This window comes from Pezoporus occidentalis, unplaced genomic scaffold (assembly GCF_034315485.1).
Source record: "Pezoporus occidentalis ecotype Australia unplaced genomic scaffold, CSIRO_AGI_Poc_V1 ctg33, whole genome shotgun sequence".
Classification (NCBI taxonomy): domain Eukaryota; kingdom Metazoa; phylum Chordata; class Aves; order Psittaciformes; family Psittacidae; genus Pezoporus; species Pezoporus occidentalis.
Window position 1 is genome coordinate 7,073,002 of NW_026915268.1, and position 15,034 is coordinate 7,088,035.

The 15,034-nt window shown below is 39.7% G+C and overlaps 1 protein-coding gene across 7 annotated transcripts in view; it reads right to left on the bottom strand.

Annotated features, from left to right (window-relative positions):
- Nucleotides 1-1,067: 1,067 nt before the first annotated feature.
- LOC134169066 (protocadherin alpha-C2-like) overlaps nt 1,068-15,034 on the bottom strand; it is an 89,695-nt gene continuing 75,728 nt past the window's right edge. For 3 of the 7 annotated variants that reach the window (XM_062629310.1, XM_062629314.1, XM_062629308.1), the window contains exon 4: nt 1,068-4,837. In XM_062629310.1, the coding sequence (XP_062485294.1) occupies nt 4,527-4,837 (311 nt within the window). In that variant the 3' untranslated portion in view covers nt 1,068-4,526. The remainder of the gene's footprint in view (nt 4,838-15,034) is intronic. The other 4 variants (XM_062629313.1, XM_062629312.1, XM_062629311.1 and 1 more) reach the window with 3 other exon arrangements.

The following is a 15,034-nucleotide window of genomic DNA, read 5'->3' on the forward strand; positions in this document are numbered from 1 at the left end:
GGATTGCTTCTTGTTTTCTTAAAGGAGGGCTATGATGCACTAGGGGCTTAGTTAAGATTGTATCCACACACATTTTCAGTCTAGTTTCCCCCAGAATCACACACACTTTTCCCGCTGTGGCTGCATGAGTGGAATTTCAGTCCCAGAAAAGCTGAAGGGTTTATCTAATAGAAAAACTATTGCAGGATTAGAAGTCTAGGGTGGCTGTGTGATTGATGCATTTTAACAATTACTATGTCTTGTTGGGCTTCTTGTGTGGCGCCATTCCTGTAATTAACGGGGAAGGACTTTCTAATTCTCCTCAGTGCTGCTCAAGTGGTGCCGAAACACTTGAGGCACACAAAACGTCGCCAAAAGAGATGGAACAAGGCTGCCAGGGATTAGGAAGGAAGAATGTACATGGTTTATTCTACCCAGTTGTTGACACAAACATGTCTGGGTTAAAGTAAGTGAGGCCAATTGTATAAAAGAAAGGCAGTCATTGACTTTACATTTGAAGAATGCAATTATAGTTAGAGAACAAGTGATTTTACAGTGAAAACTCTAACTGAAGTGTTAGATGACATGAAGCAAGAAGAATCATGGACTCATTATGTACCTAATTATGTTACATATAGATTAGGGTGCGAACATAGTGAGGATTTCTAGAGGAAATGCTATTTATTGGAACTTTGAGACTGTTAAGTCCTAGAATGTGCAGGACTAACCTTTTGATCGGCCAACATGAATTATATATCCTATAGAAAAAGCACTGTTCTATAAAGGTAGTTTGCTCACATTTCTCCTGGGGAGAAAGTCAATTAACCATGTAACAGCTTTTTCCAAAAAAAGGAAGCAGTTCTTGAAATGCATCAAATGAGTGAAAAAGAAGAGAAAATGAAAGATGATCCTAAAAGATACCAATGCTGACTGCAATTAATTCCATAATGGATTTTCATATATAATATTTGGGAAATGCATTTGGGGTTCTATTTTCTTCCCCTTAAGTAAGAACATTGGAAAACTTCAATTGGATCCTCCCCTGTGATGTGCAATGACCCAAATACTGAGCCGAAAGAAACCTAATGTAAAGTAAGATATCTTTTTAATGTCAATATGTAATTAATATACAACATAACTCAGACTTAATTGTTATAAAAGCCCAATAGTTTTGTTCACTGATCTTGTATGCATAAAAACAGACTTCCAAAGACAATATACTCACAGAAAATACATGGATTCTGAGAGAAACAAATTGTTCAGGTGGTAAAAGGCCCCAGAACTGCAATTATCTTGTTAACAAATTCTGCAGTGTACTTTGTCTTGCTCCTTTCATTGTCAGCAAGAGAATAAAAGAGACTTTTGTGTCTTGGTTCTTATTGGTCTTGGCCACCTCTGATTCTCAGTTCTCATTGTCACATAGTATTTAAGCAGCACCCCCCAAAACTGAGGCAGAATGTGCAAAGTCTGCCCCCTTCCTACCCCACAAACACTTTGTGCCAAGGGCTTCTCCTCCTCCTGGACACCAAAATCAAGGATGTCAATGGTATAATTTGTACAGTAGTTTTGAAATAGTCAAATTTCACTTAAAATGTCTCAGCATTCCAGTTGGACTATAGGGTCCAAATACAGAAAAATTTCCTAAAAATCTGGTGAGCTGCCTGATTCAGTCTTCTGAAAATACAGTGAATCTGTGTAATGTGTATCCTACTGGTGCAATCCAGCCTCCTTTTAAACTATGCCAGTAAGAGCATCTTTTCTCCTCTGAGAGTTTTTCTGCTGTTCTATCAGATCTCTATATTGGAATGCTTCTCTTCACATATTCTGCTTTTGACTACCAAATTATGCAAGCATAAATACCTCCAGCAGTAAACATCTGCAGCAAAGACAGCACTGGCAAATGTAGGTTTGTGTTAAAACAGGCAAACTGGACATAGTGCAGCTCTTGGTTCATTTTGACAGAAGCAAACCTTTGAAAATCAGCTTCATATGACCATGGGTGAAAAATTAATCAGATTAGGTTGTATAGAGGAAAAGGGAAGCGCTCAGAAGAAAAAAAAATAAAAAATTAAACTAATATCTAAAAATAATCAAATATTAACGATTCCTGTAAGATTTTAATCTTTGTGCTGGATTTTTGCCAGAGGCATTGAGGAGAACTACCTTATGATGAGAACAAACCAAGAGTATCCTTCTATGTGTTGGAGTTACCCCCATAACTCCAGTGCATGAACATTTTGGAAATGGTTGGATTAGTCACCAAATAAAAAAATCAGTCTAAATGTACTTGCATAGAACACTTGCATGAAAGAACAGCTCCCTCCCCAAATCTTATGTTTTTTCATCTTGGCTAGCCTTTAGAACTGAATCAAGGATTCTCTTTCTCAAGTATCCTCTTTTTCATTGCCAGTAAACCAAGACTGGTAGCACAAGAAAACTCTAAATAGAGCACGAGGCCATTGGTGGTTCATGCTCTGACATACGAGTTCTTTTATTAGCGCTGTACCTTCTGTGGTGTTTTAAGACTTGCTGCAGGTTCTTAAAAATGAATGAGAATTGTCCTATTCTGAACTGTCAGCAGTTTGGAAACTTAAAACATTCAGGACGTGTCTCAAGAAATCCAGTTGTTCTCTTTGATGCTAGATTAAAGGGCCTGTTAGAAATCTTAGAGCTATGTAGCTTCTTACACAGTTCCAATTAATACGACACTTCAGCTTTATTCTGTGAATGTACAATAACGTAGAAAACTCCTTGGAATTCCCTCATCAGCTATATGCTATTTAAAAATACATGTATTGGTTTTATATCAACATCCTCAAGCACATTCAGCACTCCATTTATACCCTTAGATTTAGTAATTCACAGAGCTTAAGCTTCACAGATTCCTACCAATAAATCCTCAAATGCATGCATAGCTTGATTTAAGAAAGATATTTTACTTGTGTTTCATACACAAAAAACTGATAATCAACAGTGGCTTAAAAAATTAACACTACTCCACTTTTCCACAAGTGTACAAAAAAGAAATAATGAATTTACATTCAACGGTAAAGCTTAATGTCCACTCTAATAATAGTTGCATTGACATTCACATACACAAGCACAGAATAAATATTTCAGGATTCTTATAAGAGCATACAGCATACATACAGTACTTGAATTTTACATAATGAGTGTTAATAGGGTCAGAAATTCATAATCTCATAGAAAAGTTAAACTAAAATCAGAAAAGGTTGTGTAGGAGGTAACACGAAGGTACTGCACAAAGCTAGCAGGTTAGTAAATCCATTTGTGTGAGGAGTTTGCTTCTGCTTCTTCATATGAGGACAGTTTGTTTGCAAAGGTGTATTCAAAGTGCAGATCAATGCAATAAAAAATAAAAAAAAGAGAAAAGATATTCTTGTATTTATTAATACATGCAAGAGGCAGCCCCCAAGTCACCCGACAGAATAAAGCTGTTATTGGCAAGTGGCCGATATAGTACAGATGTTTCAGGCAATTTTTCTAAAGCACTTTAATAGCAGCAATTGTAATTTATAATGGCTCTAGACTGTCTTCTGTTTGGGTTAAAGGGCATCATATTTCTTCAACATTTACAGCTATATTTCTTTATAAATAAATATCTCAAATAACAAACAGCATAGTTAACATTTCTTTTTTCTCTCTTTTGCATAAGTGTCGTGGAAAAACTCTGACCTTTTCAGAGACATAATGTGCAAAATCATGTTAGAGTGGAAATAGGGACATAGAGCATCACAGTCAGTTACATTCCTGGGATGTCAGCCCAGCTCTTCTTACACTATGAGGGCTAGCCATGCCAGGGTAATGCAGGGCTTCAAGGGACAATTGTCCCAATGGCTTCCTTGGTAGAAGATAAAATTTATGGTATCTTAAAGAGCTGTAAATGTGAGGTTTTATTTGCAGGGGTGTGTATAATACGTCATATATAGGACTCAGTATTTCCACACAGTGACTTTTCAAGACTTGAAAAGTCTGGTCATCTCCTTTCAGACATTTCCTCCCCAGCCTGAACATCTTTGAACATTTGTGTTCATTAGGTGTTTCCTCTGTTGCATATTTACCAGCTCTTCTTGCATTTTATAATCTGATCTCATATAATCTATCTGACATCTGCACACAAATATTTCCAATCAGGTAGAGGGTGCACAACATTAAAACTTTTAAACCTGTCCTGTAAGTGTCATCAAGACAGGAGCACAGGAACCACAGTGCAGAGTCCAACCTCTCACTGGCTGTACTGTGAAGATTCTCCCTTTCGGCGTAGGAGAAAGGAAACTTGTGTCTGCTTTTTAGATTCTGAAAACAAGCCAGAGCGGAGAAAAAGAGTTAACACCAGACTTAATAAAGCTTTTAAGACAAAACCTGTTAAGCAATTTAGACAGACACTGTGAAATTCCTGCTGATTTTCTCAAGTCTGTACATACAGAAAATTTGTTAACAATAGGAAGAAGTTGGGAGTTGCTACATAGGAGAAATCTGCCATTATTACAAAAACTGGCTAAATGGTTTCTTTCAGTATAAACCCCTCACTGGTCACTGTTCTCAGTGGTGCTGTTGCCCTTTTCTTTTTTCTCCTGAGTCTTGTTCCCCTTCTTCTTTTTCTTCTTTTTCTTGGTCTCTTCCTTCTTGCCAAAGGTTATGAAGTCACTTTTGTCAATTTGGCTGTTTGGTGGCTCCTGCCGGATGGAGATGATTGCAGGAGATCCTGGGATAATGAATTTGTCTGGCAACTCACCAGGACCACTTTGTTTGGGATTGCCCGGTCCAAATTTAAAGGTCCAGCTGTTGCTGTTCACACCAGCTCCCACTGGGGGGGACACCTCTCCCGCCTCAGGTTCTGAAAAAGTCAAAACAAGCAAGAAAACCTTAAAGCATAATTAAATACCAGCACCCGGTGAGTACCAGCTTCCTATTTGAAAGCTATGGCTTTAGCCTGGTTTTAGCCAACTCGTGGTTGTCTGGCTACTCATCTGGGTCTTACTGACTGGTTCTTGTCCAGACTGCTCAATGCTAGTATGCACTGACTCACTCCTCATGCTGCTGGGCCCAACGCATTCTAGATCCTAAATTGTGCCTTGAAATACAGTTGTTTTCAATTTTTCTTTTGACTTTGAAGTGCATGCAATAAGGGATTCCTGAGATAAAGCCCCCTGTAGTGTTTTATAGCATGAGACATAAGCACATGTATTGCATGGCATAAGGGTATGTTTAGGGTGTCATATTTGTGGCAAGCTGTCAAGAATGGTTCAGAAGTAAATACAAGTGCAATGACTTCTGAAACTGGGAAAATCCCCCCATTATATTTCTTTTTTTCTTATTGTAATATCGCAACACCAGAGTGGTGACTAACTCTTGATTCTCTGAATTCATATGGTAAAACGGAAGACCACAATATCTGATATAGGCAAATCTAAAGTGAAGTCCGTTCCCATCTTTAGGCTTGCAGTATGAAGCAAGTTTTAATTTAATTTCCACAATTTTGACAAAACTGAGATAATCAGATTGAAATGTTTACGTATGTTGCTCTGACAAGGACAATTTCGTACCATAATGAGATGCAACACAAATTCTTCTATGAGAGAAAATCTTAGAACCTGGCTGTTTTCTTTCTTCTTAAACTTTGAAAAATCTGCAATTTACATAGATCCCAATTTTGAATACAAATTGCAAATCCATTTTAAAGTACCATTTTAAGTGTTCAAAGAATTGTGATGGGGGAAGCTCTATGTTTATGCATTGATGTTAAAGCCTTCAAATCTGATGAAAATGCTCTTACCTACATGCTAAAAAGTGCAGTATCACAAATGCAGGACCTGTCACACTTGCAACACTCCTAGCCACCCACCCACAAATTCTTGCAATACGACACAAACAATGCCAGTACTACTGATCTGATTAAATCTCAGCATCGTGTATTCTGCACCAGAGCTGTCCAGTTGAATAGGTAAAAATGTTTGGGGTAAAGAAGGAGGTGGGATCTGCATTACTACAAAGGAAAGGAAAGGTTAAAAAAACAGCTGAGAGGCACTCTATCCCTTGGAAGAGTAGGCAAGAGCACAGAAAGCAGGAGAAGTCCTTGGTCTCCAAAATTTTGCCAGACCAGAAGATGGTATCCAGTAAACCTCAGCTACTAACTGCTCTGTACCCCTTAGTAGTAATGAAGAATCCTGCATTTATTTTAGCAGCCATTTCATGAAATGAGCAGCATCTCCTGTACTTCTTATTCTTTTATGGGTTTTCATCTTGTATAATGTTGTTCATATATTTTATTTCATAAAATAGAAAATTGTACGACATGTTTGCAGACATAAGGCTCTCTTGGTTCAAAAGCTAAAGAACACATTCTGCTGCTTGACAACCTCTTTCTTGCCTGGCAGCAAAATAAACACTGCTGGAAAGCATGATTCCCTTTTAAGCTTTTCCATAGTTATGCACTATGTCCATGTAACAGAGCCAAAGAAATGTGTATACATGACACATCAGAACTGTCCTTGAGACCGTCTGTGCAATATGTTTAGCACACAGAATCTTTGTAAAGGAGGTGATATGACTTCTTTTACAATGTGATGTTTAATCATGTATTAGAAGAGCCTGTACACTTCTTTTTCCCCTAAGACTGTATTCAATGAGGAAGAAGATTTGACTTCAAGTTCTTTCCAGGAACTGCTGAAGTTGTTTTAGTGACCTTAATCTCCCTAGTCTTAAATACCTTTTTTGATATTATTAATGTGGAAATTCCTCTCTTTTATCATTTGTAGCTTTTCTGTAGATTTCCTACAGTCTTAACTATGAACTTCAGATTTTTACATGTTTACTGTTGGTAACAGCAAATTCCTAATAAGACCTTTCATGCTAAATGCATTAATATGAACCAGCTTTCATTTCTGCTTAAAAACTGTTTTGGTCAGGTACCTCCTATACGACTTCTGTTTCTTTGAGATGATAAATTACAAAGGTGAATATTGTGTGTCTTGGCCTTTTACCAAATTATCAATTGTCTTTCTCCAGCAATACAGAAATGTCATCTTTCATATTGTACATAATAATTTAAGTCCTATCTGACAAGTAAATCCTTTCTCTTTCACAATAAGCCCATGCAACGTTCATTCCAAACAATACTGTCTCAGATTCAGTGATTTCTTCCTATTCCTGGCAGGAAAAACACAGTTGAAGGTGACCTCAAACAATTTTTGAGCCATCCTTGCTCTGGCTGGGAAGAGTCCTGTAGCAGTGAATAGTCCAAAACCCGCTTGGAAGGGTAGAGTGTTACAACCCTCCATGGACCACAGTGCCACTGCGCAGAGCTGAAACAACATGGTGTGTAGATGTGCGATTTGATGTGAGCGTATCAGGCTGAAGACAGGACATGAGGCAATGATGGCAACTTTATATTACCCACTTTATCATACAAATACAGTAACATGCAAGAATAGAGGGTATCCTTATTTAACAGGGTGCACATCCATGTCTGCATTACTGAAATCTAATTCAGAACAGGATACTGATGCTTTAATCTGGTTCTGCCTAGACAAATCCATTCCCTAGATGAAGCCAGTAACATTTATTACAAAGCCATCTGACAGAACGTATCCAAACACAACAAACGCATCATAGCTACCTGGGAATGAGGACTCTATGTCAGTTTAAAGACTAAGGGGGTTTGCTTGCATTTCTGTGGGGTTTTCTCCCAGACCCCAAGTATGTTTGTTGTCCATAAAAACTAAACATTTTAATATTCCTTAATACTCACTAAGCTAAAGGAAACTAATTATCCTTACAGCTGTGTGGAGAGCTCACATGCAAAAAGGCAGACAGACCTTAATGAGTTAATCGCCATCATTTCCTATGAGTTGGGCTTTAACAAACCCCTCAGGAAATCTCTTTCTGTGTGATTTACCTGACATAGCATGTGTGTTTGTCTGTATTGGCAGCCTGGAAGGTCACCGTTCAGCTGTACCAACAATGTTGCATGTTTAGGCATTTCAGATCAAGGGTAAGTGTCACTTACCACCTAGTTTCCAAAGCTTCCTTAAACATCTCTTTTGTTTCACAGAAATCAGCAGCAGGAATTTAATAACAAAAACTTTCCTTTGAAATGCTGTTTTCCATTAATAGGATTAGTTGTACTTCTCTTACATATTTTTCTAGGTCTTATTAAATGCTTTAAAGCAGTTTATTAAACTTAAAGGGAAATCTAAAGCAAATCCACTAGCTATAATTATAGCACTTAATTTAAAACATTACAGTTCTCTTCCTATAGTTAGAGTTCCTATATAAAAGCACAGTCTGGCCATTACCTGGTGTAATTCGAAGGATTCCTTTGGAGACTACCCCTTCACTTTATTCTCAAAGAATGAGAAGGAACTTTATTCTCAGTTCATGCTCAATGACCAAATGATTCACTTTTAACATGAATGCATCCAGCAGAACCCAAAATCTAGGCTGCACCTGCAGCTCCTGATGCTTCTCCGCCTGCGTGTCTGCGTGCTAAAATGGGAGATGAACTCTTCACCCCTTCCATTTCGTCCTTCTCTCACCAAGATACAAGTGTCCCAGCAGACTTTAAATGGAATCTAGAGCAACAGAGGCTCTGCAGTTGAGTAGATCATGTACTTAGTTGGGAGGAAAGGACTTCCAGGTTGTCATTCAAAATACTTCTTTTTCTATTCTGTGACTGTTGTCTGAAATACACAGGCAGATTTACATGCAACAAACCTCCACATCCTAAAATTGCCTATCTGAAAGCTTGAAGCAGTAGGGTATGGTGCCTAGCTACTTTTTCCTCTTTCAGATGCATTTATGGGTCATACACTGTAGCCCTCTACCTCACAGGACTTGAAAAACACACAAATCTCAGTCAACAGGCATTTGTTTAACAAGTCCTAATTGCTCTGAAAGCACCTGATTTCCTACACATCGCAGATAGGAAGCATCATGTGGATGTCACAGGCTCCAAGATCCCAGAAAAGAGCAGGCTGCAGGTGAGCTGTGTCACCTCGCTAAGCACTGAGCTTCTTTGCATGCTCCAGGCAGTCCTGATCTCAGCACACAGGTTTTCAGAGGTACCTAATCCTCTCCATGCTCAGAGCCGGCAGCACAGGCATCTACTACAAGGAACAGGATCCCTAAAATTTAGCTTGTAGTAGCTGTGAACACCCGAATTTCTTTTTCTTATATGTCAGCCACACAGTAAGGTAGCTCTTTTCTAAATTCAGCCACCAAAGAAGTAGGCATCCACTCTGAACTGTCTAATTCAGTTCTTGTTACACTCTGTAAAGAGAGGCAGAAGGCAGTTCAACCCACTCAGCTTAAAAGCTTGGGTTTAGATACAGTGAGTTATCTCTCCCCTCTCTGCTGGAGCTAGATTACTTTTGCTTCTTTACCTACAGATAGAACTCAGATAGCCAATTTAAACTTTCGGGTGGCTAGGGCAAAAGCAGCTGAATTTCACTCTTGGCAAGCTAAGCAGCATCACGACTTGGGGGATGTTGCATTAATGACCATGAAAGAGAATGTAAAAAAAAAATGAATAACAAAGCAGTTTGAAACTAATCTCTCTAATAGTGACAGCCACAAAAATCACTGCAATTATTTGCAAGATGAAGCCACTTTCTCAGCCCTAACCCCTTCATGGGATTTTCATTTAGGCAGGCATTGGCATCTCCTGCTCAAAAATACCTGAAAAAGCTCTCAGCTGTATCGTTAAGGTCCCACCATTTCCACCCCTTAAAAAGCTACATCTGAATTGTGACAGCAGGGACACCATTACAGTTTAGGTCTTCAGTGATACCATGCTGTAAAACTCCAAAGCACAGGTCTGTCACTGAGATTTGCAGCACTGTCTTTTCAGATGCTGCATTTGCAAATTCACTCAGTTGAAGGGTTGGCTTTCATGAGCTTGTAAAAACCATCTAAAGCAATGCGCAACGCTGAGTGATGGCTACAAACAGTCTGAAATTGAGATGTCTTCTAAATCTGGGGTAAAATGCCTGCTCACAGAACATGGCATCAGTCAGTCCACAAATTAATATCCCATCAGGTTTGGGCTAAGTCTGCAGTTTCTACCTCACTGACATTTTTCTCTTCTGGGGAGACCATGTGTTTTTTTCTCTGTCCCTGGATAGCCCCACAGCTCCAATCTGGTGTTTACTAGGAACAGGTGGTGCTCACTTCACGTAACGCGAGCTGGCTGTATATTCTGAGTGTCATGTACATGGTCTCTACCTCCTATGCCTCCGCTACTTTCTTAAGGAACCTTTGTCAGAAGAAGGCTAACTCCTGTTAGAACAGATGTGTTCCTGCTCAAGGGGGAGAAGAGAAAAGCATTTCTGTGCAGGTCCGTCTCCCTGCAGAGGCATTTTTGACTGTGTGACATGCTCAGCCAAGACAGCAGCTTGCTTTTACTCTGTTCCACCCCTCCCCACTCATCACTTTGTCCCTGTCTTTAAAAATTTGGTGGCTCACAGACTCGGGAGATCACTTAGACAAAAGCTTGCAATCAAACCATCCACTGTTATTAAGTTTAAAGGAAATCTTTTTCAATTATTTTTCTAGCCACCAGAACATGCTGACTAAAGCCACTGTGAGATGTTAACTACCCCATCAGTAATCTGTGACCCTTCAGCCCACAGCTCAGAACAGCAAAACACATTAATTAAATGAATTTTATTTAAAACTGAGATCAGGCAATAAGCAGGAAGCAAATTGCAGAGAAAGCCAGCCATTAACCTGATTTCTCTTCCCTGTCTCCTCCACTGATGCTGTACTGACTGCAGCTTCTGCCTCTGGCAGGCTTAATGAATATTCACCATTATAAAGAGTCTGACATTCTGCACTGATTCGGAAACAGCACATCAAATGCAAATAGCGTGCACTGAAAAAAACCTCTCTGTGTCATTTGGAGTATCTCTGCAGACATTCTGGTTTCACTCATCATCCCTAAGCCTTTTTGGGATTAAAATGCCCCTTTAATCTTTTAAAAAAACCAAAACACAACAACAAAAACAAAAACCTCAAAAAAACCCAACAAAAAAAAACAACACGAAACCACAACCAACAACACAACAACGAAAACAAATCAAATTCCATCAGCAGCATGATAAAATGACAGATACTGAACTGAAAGACAGAGAAATGATTCAACCAGAACAAAGTTGAACCATTTTAACTCTTAGTTTGCCAAACAATCCAAATCATCTCTAAGGGCTATGTCAATTTGGAGTCTGAAATTAAAAACCAAGTAAATAATTCTCACTTTCTGCCCTTCCATCTGTTTCACCTGATCTGCACTAATGATTCAGAGAGAGGAGGAATGAACAGAATGAAAGCTTCTTCCCAAAAAGGAGCCTGCAGCTTTAATCCATTGCTTGGATTTAAAGCCAGTAAAATTAAACAGGGTAATTATAGCACATATGTTGAAGGAGATCTGTAACCCTCCACTGCTCCCACATCCAGATACAAAGCAGGCAGTGGGTGTGGAGGTCAGTCTCAGGTTACTGTCCATGCTGTCATAGAAATTTAATTTAAATGCACATTATTTATCTTATTATAAGAAAACAATCTTACTTGGCTGTGTATTAAAGTAATCCTTTCGACTACCAAATAGTTCTGACAGCATATTCTGAGAAATGTGAAAGCAAAAATTGATTTGCTTGCTACTACAGCCTGCTGCAGCCAGAGCACAACACACGGGAAATGGCTTCCCACAGCTGCTGAAGAAGCAGAGTACAGTGTCTGCAGCTCCCCTCCTTTATTTTCACTAAAAGAGTGTTTTCCTCCCACAAAAACATCAGCTTCCTTCTAGTGCTATACTGGTGTCCTGTCCTGCTGCCTGCCGCCACATAATTTGTCTTAGAAAGCACCAGTTAGCACTTGTTCAGCACAAGCTTTAACCTTCTCCTCACCAAACTGAGGACTAATTTGCTGCATCACTGAGAGAGCATGCACACACATCCAGATGCTCCATATCATCTTTCCAGATCTAATTGGACACCAGACTCTGATGGATATGAGTCATATACTCAGTTCATACTCAGTATATGAACATCCGTGTTGCAAACAGAGGTTGTTAGGGACAGACTATCCTGCTATGGACTATCCTGGTAGATGGATTTTTATTTGGGCATTTCACCATGTCTGCAAGCTCACAGTGATCATTTTTAAGAGTTCATAGTTAAAAACAAGCTCACCCCCCCCCCAAAAAAAAAAAACCAAAAAAACAAACCAAACAAAAAATACCCACAAAACCCTCTACAGATTATTTTTATCTAATAAATGCTTTGTAAAGATAATGTGGGCAGACAAGCACCACCCATTCTGCCCTTGTTTGAATGCAAACAGTAAGGCAAAGGGCAGAAAATAGTGCAGGAAAACTGGACTTGGTGTTGGGAGGGACTGCTGTGCCTCTCAGTTCTTGGGAAGGGAAAAGGGAGAGGTGGCGTGGAGGGCACAGTGTTTCCCTGAGGACATGAGTGCAGTGCATCGGCATTGCTGGCACTCACCCATCTCCACCAAAGGCTTCTTTTTTTGGTACTTGGGTTAAACCAAGTGCTACATAGCCTCCTTCAATGCTCCAGACTGAACCAACTGGAACAGCAAACAGCTGGCCAAGCCTCTGCTGAGGGCTGGTTTTAGGTGACACATCCCAAAAATGTGGACTTTGAGACAAATCTTTAAAAACTGGGATGTCTGATTTGTAGCTTAAATCTCCCTCTAGATGTGACCAGAAGGGAGATGGCATTCTGCTTCCAGCTGACTGGTGCTGTGCATGGGTGCTGCCTCTATTATATAAAGACATGAAATATTGCCAATAGAGCAAAAGACATTGCAAAAGACAAAGGTCTGAATGTCAGGAGGCCAGGAACAGATCTATGCACTGCTTAGCCTGTGCTACAGAAAACCAATTCTGGTTGCTGTGTTCTGTCAAATTTAAATAAAAATAATTTAATTCTTATAGGCAAGCACTTTTATGTGAAAGACAACAGGCTCACAAAGCATCATAAATCCTGCTGTGAAGGTGAAAAGGAGGAAGAATTTCCTGGCTGCTGCTACAGCCTGTAACAGCGTTCTGCAGGCAGTCAATCCCCCTGCTCCCCCTCCATCTCTGCTGGATGAGCTGTTGAACTGAGGCCAAGAGCACAGACGCTCTCTTTATCCGGTTGTCTGCTGCCACTGGAGGCCACCCTGCTTCCATGGGGTGATCACGGATCAGCAGCTTGGGCTCCCGTCTGCAGCCACTACAGCCGCTTACCTTCTGCCTCAGCCCCCAGCTCGAAGGCTGTCTGAGACTGCCTCCCCAAAGAAGGCAAACTTCAGGTTGGGGATTTCACGTTACTTCAAGGGAAGGCAGAAGACAGGGTTAGATGTCCTCCTAGCACTGGACCTCCTGCACAGGACTAGCTTCTTTTTATTTCTGTCCATTTTGTAGATTGAACACTCCTAAATTCAGCTGAATTCAGTCCCTTCTGCTTACCCTCAACAAAACTGTTTACCAAGTACCAATCTCTACAGCCACGAAAAACACCTGCAAGTAAACTTACCTTAGTCCATATTAACTGCTGGCTCATAAAGAGGAAAAAGCCCAGCACGGCTGCCAAAACCCAGCACTGGTAGGCAAAAGAGAATCCCCACTTTTTAACTGAGCACAATAGAAAGACAGTAGCTATGGAAACTTGAAGCATCAATTTTAGTCTTTGGAAGCAGAAGCTAATTTTAGCTAACTAATTGGATGCTTGAAGTGGTAGTGAAAGAAAAAGGGACATATTCATTTTGGTGCTTTAGAGACATCTATTTTAAACATGAATGAACATGCAAGCTTCATGACTTCGAAAGAGTAGGATAATAACAGATCATGGACACTTAAGGAAGAGTCTTAAAAGATAACTTTTTCTTTCTTTCTTCACCATCTATGTTTAGCTTACAGCTTCAATCATTCCTCTTGTATATGACTCCCAACCCAGCAGCCCAAACCATTGTAATTTCCAGGCCAAATGACTACAGTGTGAAGCTTTCTAATTGGATTTTTCAATGCTTCAGAGAGTGAAAAATGTCTCTTATAGGTTGAAGGTGGCTCCCTGCTCTGAACCTTAGATCTGGAACCTGTTTCCTGGCTCCCTCTGGCTCTGACCACAAATAAGGAGATAATTTTATTGGTATTTTATTGATGAAAGCTGAAACTGGCCCTTTCTCTGTCTGGACCATAAAGAGGAAAAAAGAGTACTATTACTGTGTAATTTAGTTTAGCTTGGTTTTGTTATCTTCAAGGGATTTCTTCGTTTTAAAAGTAAACTATACCATACAGGTATATAAATTGAATTCAGACCTACAAAATGCTTTACCTGACCTGCTCTGACTAGTTTATCACTGAAGCTCTGCAAAATTTTAATCTTCCAAAAGCCAGTTAACTAAATACTAAGCATGCATGTTGATTCTCACTACTATGGCTGTTAGCCAGCAACCTGTTCTAAAAGAGGTCTATGACTTTAATACCTTCCACAGGAAGGGGCTGTAAAACTGAAGACATCCCAGGCCTCAAAACTGAGGCAGTCACTGCCCTCTTTCCTTTCCACAATATGTATATCACATGAGCAGCTTCCTATCATCTCCCATTAGGATCACATCCCTTTATTATTCCTTTTTACAGATATGGGATGAATGGAGCTAATAATGTTTCACATCAGCTAAAAAGGAATCTTAATTAAATATGATGAGTAACTGCTAATGCAACATGATAAGCCCCCTGGATACGCAGGCTACACAATTTCTGTGGTTTTCAGCATCCTTTGAACATTCTCCAAGGACAAAATGGAGGTGATCTTGTGAACACTCCCCACATCCATTCCTCTGCTGCAGAAATAGCTTCACTCTTTCAAGTGGTTGAGGTGTCCAACCTTGGAGGACTTTTTTTAGGTTGCAAGTAAATCCAGATGTTATGATCACTTTGTTACCTGGGTCTTCAACACTTTAAAGTAAATTATTTTGGTACTGATGAGATGAACCAAACTGACTGCCCTTGGAAGTCTGGACCTACTGTATC